This window comes from Procambarus clarkii, chromosome 2, assembly GCF_040958095.1.
Source record: "Procambarus clarkii isolate CNS0578487 chromosome 2, FALCON_Pclarkii_2.0, whole genome shotgun sequence".
NCBI lineage: Eukaryota > Metazoa > Arthropoda > Malacostraca > Decapoda > Cambaridae > Procambarus > Procambarus clarkii.
The window spans coordinates 6,850,386-6,861,283 of record NC_091151.1 but is presented as its reverse complement, the minus strand read 5'-3'; the positions used below and the strand labels follow the sequence as shown (position 1 = coordinate 6,861,283).

General features: G+C 35.1%; 1 protein-coding gene across 1 annotated transcript; it reads left to right on the top strand.

Moving 5' to 3' along the window:
* Nucleotides 1–446: 446 nt before the first annotated feature.
* Nucleotides 447–1,595, top strand: LOC138367312 (S-adenosylmethionine synthase-like; the record flags this gene model as incomplete). Its single annotated transcript, XM_069328741.1, has 1 exon — nucleotides 447–1,595. A coding segment is annotated over exon 1 (1,149 nt), but the record flags the coding sequence as incomplete, so codon positions are not given.
* Nucleotides 1,596–10,898: the final 9,303 nt, after the last annotated feature.

Below are 10,898 nucleotides of genomic sequence, written 5' to 3'. Positions count from 1 at the left end.
ACTTCTATAATTATTAACACAATATTATTATTATCCCTTTCACCAGATGGAATTATTATGTTCATAAAGAGTTAAGGATTACAGGTTACCAAATTATACATTCACTCTTCCAATTAGAATGAGTAATAATGTTTTTTTTTTTAATGGTTTATAATCATTTCAAAATAAAATAAATGATCCATATTCTTTTTTGACTCACAGTTTTGTTATAAGACAGAGCAGCTGCACACTTGCTTTACAGTTGCTCAGTTGCTCTCTCTCCACGTGACCAGGTTTGCGTTCTCTCTCTCTCTTTCTCTCTTCACACAATTAGGTCAATGTTTTTAATAATATTCCTTTACATAACGGATTTTTATTTAGTTAAAATCTAGCCAAGGAAACCTGGTCCCAAATTCAAGAGTACTTAGAAGTAACATTTTCGTTCCCCAGGATAGTGTGCTGAGAGCATGGATGGAGATCATGAGACGTTCCTCTTCACCAGTGAGAGCGTAGGCGAAGGCCACCCCGACAAAATTTGCGATCAGATCAGCGACGCAGTGCTTGATGCCCATCTTAGCCAGGACCCTGACGCCAAAGTTGCTTGTGAAACGTGTACCAAAACTGGTATGATCCTGATCTGTGGGGAGATTATGTCCAAGGCCCAAGTTAATTATCAACAAATTGTGCGTGATATTGTTAAGAAAATTGGTTTTGATGATTCACGAAAGGGCTTTGACTACAAGACCTGTAATATTCTTCTGGCCCTGGAGCAAAAGTGTGCGGAGATTGCTAATGGTGTACACATCGGGCGCAGTGATGACAACACTGGTTCAGGGGACCAGGGACTGATGTTTGGTTATGCCACTGATGAGACCGATGAGTGCATGCCCTTAACTATTATGCTGGCACACCGTCTCAATCAGAAGATTGCAGAGCTGCGAAGAGATGGGACGTTCTGGTGGGCGCGACCTGACTGTAAGACTCAAGTCACATGCCAGTATGCCTTCGATCAAGGAGCTGTTATTCCCAAAAGAGTGAACACTGTTGTCGTTTCTGTACAGCACTCGGAACAAATTACTGTCGAAGCTTTGCGTGACGAGGTTATAGAGAAGGTCATCAAGGTCATTATTCCTGAAAAATATATAGATACTCAAACGAAATACCACATCAACCCTTGCGGAGAATTAATCATGGGTGGACCTCAAGGTAACGTTGGGCTAACTGGTAGGAAAATCATCGTTGACACTTACGGTGGGTGGGGCGCTCACGGCGGGGGAGCATTCTCTGGCAAAGATTACACAAAGATTGACCGCTCAGCGGCCTATGCCGCCCGATGGGTTGCCAAGTCACTGGTGAAAAACAAATTATGTAGACGCTGTTTGGTTCAGGTATCTTACGCCATTAGTGTTGTGCACCCCATAAGCATCAGCATCTTCCACTATGGCACCTCACAGTACACATCAAAACAGCTTCTGAAGATTGTTAACCACAACTTTGATCTACGACTAGGACATATTGTCAAGGAGCTGGGCTTAAAGAGACCAATTTACAGTGATACGTCGTGTTATGGACATTTTGGACGGCAACAGTTCTCTTGGGAGCAGCCCAAGAAGTTGACCATCCCTGAATTTTAGAGTCAAATAATTCTTAAAGATGACTATCATTTTTACGTTTTTCACCAAGTCCCTGTTAATATGGGAGAACACTATGTCTATGCTTGATTCACAACTCTCCTAAACACGAGAGTGAAGTTATACAACTTGAGAACACTTTCCCACCAGGAGACTTGAACCCTAGCCAGCACAGAAACCTGGTGGGAACCTTTAATTATATATTCAATTGATAGTTTTATATACTTTTTTGACGTTTTATATACCAGAGTATATAAAATCTCCGGGCCTTTTATATATCAGAGTAAATAAAATTAAAATGACTCTATAAGACCAGCGTCTGGGTCAAGATAAATACGTTTTCTTCCACTAAACTGAATCCAGTTTTTTTTATCTTTTTTTCGGTGGGGGGTTCTATGTGATCCTCCTCCTCCTCCTCCTCCTCCAACTGTTTGTGGTTCTCCTCCTCCTCCTCCTCCTTCTCCTCCTCCAACTGTTTGTAGGTCTCCTCCTCCTCCTCCTCCTTCTCCTCCAACTGTTTGTGGGTCTCCTCCTCCTCCTTCTCCTCCAACTGTTTGTGGGTCTCCTCCTCCTCCTTCTCCTCCAACTGTTTGTGGGTCTCCTCCTCCTCCTCCTCCTCCTCCTTCTCCTCCAACTGTTTGTAGTTCTCCTCGTCCTCCTCCTCCTCCTCCTCCTCCTCCTTCTCCTCCAACTGTTTCTGGGTCTCCTCCTCCTCCTCCTCCTTCTCCTCCTCCAACTGTTTGTGAGTCTCCTCCTCCTCCTTCTCCTCCAACTGTTTGTGGGTCTCCTCCTCCTCCTCCTCCTCCTCCAACTGTTTGTGGTTCTCCTCGTCCTCCTCCTCCTCCTCCTCCTTCTCCTCCTCCAACTGTTTGTGGTTCTCCTCGTCCTCCTCCTCCTCCTCCTCCTCCTTCTCCTCCTCCAACTGTTTGTGGTTCTCCTCGTTGTCCTCCTCCTTCTCCTCCTCCTCCTCCTCCAACTGTTTGTGGGTCTCCTCCTCCTCCTCCTCCTCCTTCTCCTCCAACTGTTTGTGGGTCTCCTCCTCCTCCTCCTTCTCCTCCTCCAACTGTTTGTGATTCTCCTCGTCCTCCTCCTCCTCCTTCTCCTCCTCCAACTGTTTGTGGTTCTCCTCGTCCTCCTCCTCCTCCTCCTCCTCCTTCTCCTCCAACTGTTTGTGGGTCTCCTCCTCCTCCTCCTCCTCCAACTGTTTGTGGTTCTCCTCGTCCTCCTCCTCCTCCTTCTACTGTTTGTAAAGTTTTTACCTTTCCTACTCCTTCTCCTGCATTTTGTAATTCTCCTCCTCCATGTGATTCTTTTGTTTGTTCTTCTTTCTCGACTTCCACATAAATGTTAAATTTAATGCTAGCAAATGTGTCTGAGGAATTAATATTCTTAGCTAACATTTTACATTCCACCTCATTATGACCGTCTTCGAGTTCAAGTTTCATAACCACGAATGGAGGTAGTGAATTTTCTTTCATTGGGAAACTGTCCGAATAAAATCCACAATGAAATATATCTTGACTTGCAGCATGGGTACATGATATCAACAATTTGTTCATGTAAAATCGTTTTCCTTCCTTTCGACATTTTTTACGTGATGCATCTAAATTGTTCTTTAATTTGACGTCTTTTATTTCACGTCGATCTGTATAAATATCAGGTGTGAAATTATGGAAATTCCATGGAAATATTAATATAATTGGATTTTTTGTATAATATCCCCTATCAATATTAGAATTTGTATATAGTTTATTTATGTAATATGCAGAATAACCATTGGTAAAGTTGTGGATTTCATCATAATAACTAAGGAATTTATTAAAGGGTTGAATTAGTGTCTTATCAGTTTCAGTAATAGTTTTAGGATTATACGAAATTGGTGGTTTGGGAACAATAAAGAGACCTTTATAAGTTTTTATGTCTTCGATAAATGGCGAGAATAATGATTCTATAAGTTTGGATTTCATTTGGGATTTTCGAAGTTCAGACGAATCTGTGGAGGATTGTAATAATTCTTGAAGTAATTCATGAGGTTGTTCGACGGATTCCATTTGACTGATGACGTGAGGAACGCCAGAGGACTCATTTTCACTTGTTTGTAATTCTACTCCGCCTTCTTCTCCTCCTCCTCCTTCTCCGGCATCTTGTAATTCTCCTACTCCTCCTCCTCCTCCTCCTCTTCCTCCTCCTCCTCCTCCTCCTCCTCCTCTTCCTTCTCCGGCATCATGTAATTCTCCTCCTCCTTCTCCGGCATCATGTAATTCTCCTCCTCCTCCTCCTCCTCCTCTTCCTTCTCCGGCATCTTGTAATTCTCCTCCTACTCCTCCTTCTCCAGTGTCTTGTAATTCTCTTCCTCTTCCTCCTCCTCCTCCTCCTCCCTCTCCATCGTCTTGTAATTCTTCTGCTCCTCCTTCCCCTGCGTCATGTAACTCTACTCCTTCTCCTGCGTTGTATAATTCCCCTCCCACTACTCCTGCGTTGTGTAATTCCCCTCCCACTACTCCTGCGTTGTGTAATTCCCCTCCCACTCCTCCTCCTACATCTTGTATTAGATCAATGGAATCTGGTGTTGTGTCATGGCTGATGGAATTGTAATTGTTTCCCTTTTTATATAATTTTCTAGTATTTTTAGATTTTTTCCGTGAATTAATGACTACTATAACTGTTAGGAAAATAATTAATATTATAAACATAATAATTGTTGACAGTAGATTATTCATTCTTAATTTTCTCTTTTTTTAATTATATGATTTTTAATTCAGATATTTTTAAAAAATAAAGTAATTATGCAACCAAAGTCAAATATGTTATTGTTTTTATCCTGTTGAGTAGTTTTCCAGTATTAAGTGATATTGGATATTATATTAAATATGGGAATACCATTCAATATTGAATGAGTAATTCAATGTTGAATGAGTCATTCAATGTTGGATTGTTTTCCAGTATCCAGCACTATACTATATACTCTATACTATGTCGATATTGATTAGTTTTCTGGTTAGTATCCAATGATATTGGATAGTATATTCAACATTGAACGTGTGCAGATGTGACAACAGTCACAAACACCCTGATGGATAGTTGAAAAAAAAGAGATTTGAGTCCCTGATTAAAAAAAAAAAGACTACTACTACTACTCTGAACAAAATAAACCCTGTTATAATTTAAATATTAATGTATATCTACTAATGGTAAGTAAGAGGAATCAGGATTTATGTTGGATTATGTATTGTATTTTGGGATTACGTAACTTTATAATTCCTGTAAGTACTGAACTGTGTCAGGTGTAAGAAAGGAGTTGTGAAGACAATGTTTTAGTTATTTGTTCATCTCTTTCAAGTATATATATGTACTGTTATGACCATTATTGTAATTCTTATATGGAAAAATTTTGTGTTATTACAATAGATGGGAGTTTTCAAAGATTTCTAGATGATTTCTCTATATATAATTTATATGACCGACATGAATATGATGGTGAATGCAATTGTTGGTTACCACCTCCGTTAACTTACAGTGAGATTTATAGTGCCTATGCATTATCTTATCATAGAACACCAGATTTTATATTTTGGTTAAAAACAAAATGCACCTTTAATGGTGAATATCATCCAAGTTATAATTATTATATCATTTATACAGATATGTTAATAACATTTCAAACTATGCCAACATTTTCATTAGTTCGATTATTTAAAGGAAAAGATGTAATTTGTGAACATCATATGATTGCAACAATCACTAACAATTTAAAATTTGTTGTATTGGAAATTGAATTGAATAATTCATTTGAAAAATATATTAATACAATTCTTGGACAACAATTGGCGACATTTAATGAAATTAATATAAGTGAACGCCACTACTGTCTTCATTGTTCTAAATCTCTAAAGGATGAATATTTTGCTCTAAAACAAAAAATCAATTGGTGTGATATGGTAGCGGTAAGATTTACACGTTTTAATAGTTTTGATTTAATATGTGCTCAATGTGCAAATATCAATGATGAGGAATAACTGTATATTAATATTTTATTTCATCCTATTTTATATAAAAAAATGTACATTTAAACTGACCATATATTAATTATTATATTATAAATATAGATATGTTACAACAGGTTGTCAAACTATACCAACTAACTTTGTATTTTAGTTACCATCTCAATGAGGTTTATAGTATTTATACATTATCATAGAACACCAATTTTTTATATTTTTTGGGGGTTAAATTAAGTTTTGAGTCGGGGTCAAGGATGGCAGTAGCGACACTTCACTGATGAAGAAGATGATGTGTTCATGGACGCTTGCAAAAATAAGGACGTCGAGAATCTGGCCATGCACCCCCATCCCCCTTCCCCTACCTCCACGTCTTAGTCTCACTATATTTTATGGAAAGATAATAATAACACAAATGAGATTATAATAGAGATAGTAATTATTGTATACCTGGGATGGAAGGTATATAAACAGGCAAATTATGAGGGTTTATAGACCAGTTCATCTGTTCCTGTAATCAGAGTAAGTACTGTTCCTGAGTGTAGTCGTATACCAAAAACAAATTTATTTACCATACCATTTGATTTTTTATTAAATAAAAAAATAATGGGAGATGTTATTACTGATTCACAAGTTAAAATTTTAGTTGGTAAATATTTTATTGATATATTAAATTATTCAATTAATCTTTATAATTATAATATAAAGCATATTTATTTGCCAATGTTTGATATGTTAGATAGTGAATTTAATAATATTATATCAGTTATGTTTGACACATATATAGATATATGTCAAAATATTGGGTTTTTAATAATAAATGGAAAATGGGATCATTACCGATGTGAATTTATTCTTGATTTTATTCGAAGACAATTCAGTTATTATTTATACAAACTCCTAAAAAGAATTCATATTATCAAATTATACATTATTCTCTTAGAAAATACGTTACGATATCAAGGATGAGCTCTTATGGAATCTATTTGGATTATACAAGGTAAAATACCTTATTCTCTAATTAGAAAACCTATATTGAATGAAAGATGTATTAAACCCATTCTTCTGTCCCATACCGATATATATGACCTAAAAGATAATTTAAGTAATGTATATAATCGATCACCTACTGTAAAATATGTCAATGAAGTAACAAGAATTGTTATATATAATTTGTATAATTTACTTATGAAAAAATTTAAATGTGTAAATTGGTTAGAGACTATTCTTCTCTGTTCTCTCCCCAAACAAAATCTTAAAAGATTAAACTGCCTTCCTAAAACAAAATCTGAAAACAATTTAGAATGTTTAGGGGATATTCTTCGAACTATTGATCTTCATATATATAAAGCTGGGGAAGTCTATAAATATAAGAAACATCGCTGATTTATGTATGTGTGTGTTGTATGGTGTGGAAATAATCTAAATCATATTTTTTTCTTTTGTCTACAGGATGTTTAAGTAAGAATAGACTTATTGATTGGCTTCCATCATCATCATCATTATCATCATGATGTTGCTGTTAGAAGATTTCATTTGGCAACCACTTTCATATGAAATTCAACTGTATTTAGATGATGTTTATAGTACACACATATTTAACCTGTGGACAGTTCTTTGTGGTCTTTTTTGGTATTATTCAGGGCTTAGAGAAGTGAATTTTGTTGCACTTCTTTTTTGCCTAATATGTGAAAGAAACAGAGAAGTTTGCAGGAAGCAAGTTCAATATATGGTTATATATTTCTGCTTAGGAATTGGTATATGTACTATAGATGACACAAATGTCTTATTTCTAGTAGCATGTTTAATGATTACTTATTTTATGTGGAAATTAATCTATGGAGTACATGGTTATTATATGGTTTTAAGTATGGGATTAATGTTACTCCTTTTTTTTTATATGAACTGTTATCAGGTTATATTAACTTTATTTTATTTAATTATTCTATTTTACAGTACATATATCATAATAATCAAAGAATTTCCTGAAGGCAACCAAACAGATTTATTTCATGGTGCATTTTTACATTTAATAATGTTAATGATACACCCAAAGAAAAAGAAATCCTCTCTACCTAAGTTAGTAAATATTGAAGTTGATTTAGATCACATTCTGTTGCAAGATCTTTCAGTTGCACATGTTCCATTCTGGGGACATCATATAAATAATAAATTTTCACCTCAATTCCACCCTGAACTACCAATAGATGGTTATCCACGTTCATCTTTCTTTTCTGAAGATGAACGATTATCTTGGCAAGGTGAGATTGCTTATTTCCAGCCGAAATCTACTGTCTTAAATTGTGCATCAAAAATAAGATTAGAACATCTTCAAAATATTTGTAATTATGATAACGATTGTTATTGGCAAGAGCACATTTTTATTTTTGGAAAGCATATACTTACCAAGAAGGAACTTGATGAAATAATGAGTTTTATAAACCCAAAGGACACTGTGGTGTCTATTTATGCTCGTGGTGGATGGGTTGAGAGTTTTTTGCTGAATCGAGGTGTGAGCATTATTCCAACAGAAAACACAGAAAGATTAGAGTATATAACTGCAGTTAAATGGTTACCAAACGGGTATATTAGGCATATAGTTAAAGAAACTTGTATTAATAAAGAATATTCAAATGCCAATATACTTATAATCAATGAACCAATTGGGAATTTTTATATGACTATCGTTAGTATACTTAAAAATTTCAAAGGACGACTAGTGATAATGTTTGGTTCCAACTTTCCTATGGTTATTAAAAGTGTTTTAAATGAAAAATACATTCATGTACAAACATCTAGTGTGCCCATTTTTATTAGGTCTACTGTTCATTTTTATATGAGAATAGACATATGATTATTGGAGTTATTATTGTGTAGAAATATATAATGAGAATTGATGACATTATTAATAGTTTTGATTTTTAAAATTAGGCACCCCCAAAAAATTCCTGGCTTGTACTAATGTGAGGTTTAATTTAAGGTAAATAAGTTAATAAAGGATGATTCTGACTTTAATTATATACAGTTATAATTACCCTCAACATCTCAATGGTAATAATGATTTAAGTAAATAAAGCCAGTGACAAGTCACAGTCAGGCAGAACAAGTACAGCCAGTGACAAGTAAGTCAGGAAGAACAAGCACAGCCAGTGACAAGTCAGTCAGGCAGAACAAGTACAGCCAGTGACAAGTAAGTCAGGCAGAACAAGCACAGGAAGTGACAAGTCAGTCAGGCAGAACAAGCACACCCAATGACAAGTCAGTCAGGCAGAACAAGCACAACCAGTGACAAGTCAGTCAGGCAGAACAAGCACAGCCAGTGACAAGTCAGTCAGGCAGAACAAGCACACCCAATGACAAGTCAGGCAGAACAAGCACAGCCAGTGACAAGTCTGGGCTAAGTTTTTATAATTGCTGTTATACAAAGCTTAAAAGAACAAGAGGTCATAAAGTGTTTGTGATGATTAAAATTTTATTAGAATAGTTGCTTTTTCAAGGATATTTTCATCAATATATATCAAAGGTTAGAAGAGCTTTAATTAAAAATTAGGTAACTGTTACTTTAAGCACTGTAATCTGAATGAAGTTCATCTTGTGGGTGAGCTGATAGATAATTTATTACCAAAGTTTTCTTAAGACCTCTATCCTTAACAACTTTCCAAGTGTTTTTTTTAAAGCTGGTCTCCTCATTTCTTTTCGCCTGATGCTCTTTCAACTGCTGTACTTCGTCCCGTAGGTAATTTAATTCTGTCCTCAGAGCTTCAACTAGTTCAATCATTAAAACATCCATAATGTATAATAAATAGCTTTAAAACGGAGGAGCTTTGGCTAGCACACTCTCTCAGTCTAGGATGAAAGTAAAATGTTCCTCGAAAAAAGGTTTCATTTTATTCTTTTGTAACAAAAAAACTTATTATATTCTCGAAACTCCACTACACCCAGCTTCTACATTCGAAGGACTATACAGCTCTATTTTTGCTGCATATGGTAAAAATATTTCATACTATTATAGTTGCACTTGAGCTTTAGCAGATTCCAATTCTTTAGTAGATCTATAAATTTGTTAATTTGTACTAAAAAATATATACAGTACATGGTTTAACTAATTCAAATTTTTCTTTTATTTATTACTGACAATGAAGAAAATTTTATAAACCTTAACAATCAAAACCAACTAAATGTTAACAACTATTTTTCTTTTTTTGGATGATGATGATGATGATGATGATGATGATGATGATGATGATGATGATGATAATGATGATGATGATGATGATGATGATGAGGGCAAAGTCAATGGGGTTGGAGGTTCTTCAGATAATATTGGGAATGATTGTTTTATAGTTTGTATAACCAAATATTTTATTCGCTTTGCAGAAAGTTCTTCCTCCTTTTTCTTTTTCTCTTCCTTCTTCTTCTTCTTTTCTTCCTTCTTTTTTTTCTTTTCTTCCCTCTAATTCTTTTTCCTTTCTTCCTTTTTCCGCTTCCTTGTTATTTTCTCATCTTGGTTTGAAAGAGATAATAAACTCACTTCCCATGTTATTTTCTCATCTTGGTTTGAAAGAGATAATAAACCCAAAGTGGATGATGAATTTCCAGATGTGGATCCTGCTCCTGAGATAGATGGTGACACTGTTGGTGGCAATGAATGTACATGCTTTAAATTTCCATCAGCATGTATCTGAGGTACATTGTAGCTTGTATTTGTATTCGAAAGCTGTTGATCTTTAGATACTAATAATTGTTGTTGTTGTGGTTGTTGTTGTGGTTGATTAACATATTCATTCCAATCTGAACTTGAAATTGTATTTAGAGATAAACCCAAAGTGGGTAATGTATTTCCTGCTCCTGAGGTAGATGGTGACACTGTTGGATTAAGGAATGTCAATGAATGTTCATGATATAAATTTGGAGGTGCATTGTAATAGGTATTTGAAAACTGTTGATCTTGTTGTTGTTGTTGTTGTTGATTAACATATGCATCTTCATTCAAACCTGAACTTAATATTGTATTTTCAGGAAACGACACCATTAGTTGTTGATAATCATTATTAATTGATTCACCTGTTTTACTACAATATTTATCAATTATATAAGTCAGATCTGTTTCTTTTTCTTCTTCAATTTGTATGTTAGGTTGATGATAATTACACTTCAAATTGGCTGCTGGTAAATTGGTGGTTTCTGATATTAGTTGATAATTTGAGCTTGAAGTAGATGGCAAATAAATGTTGTTATTTTTTTCTCCTCCTCTTGTGGTGTTAGTTTCTGAGGGAAAGAGGGCATCAAT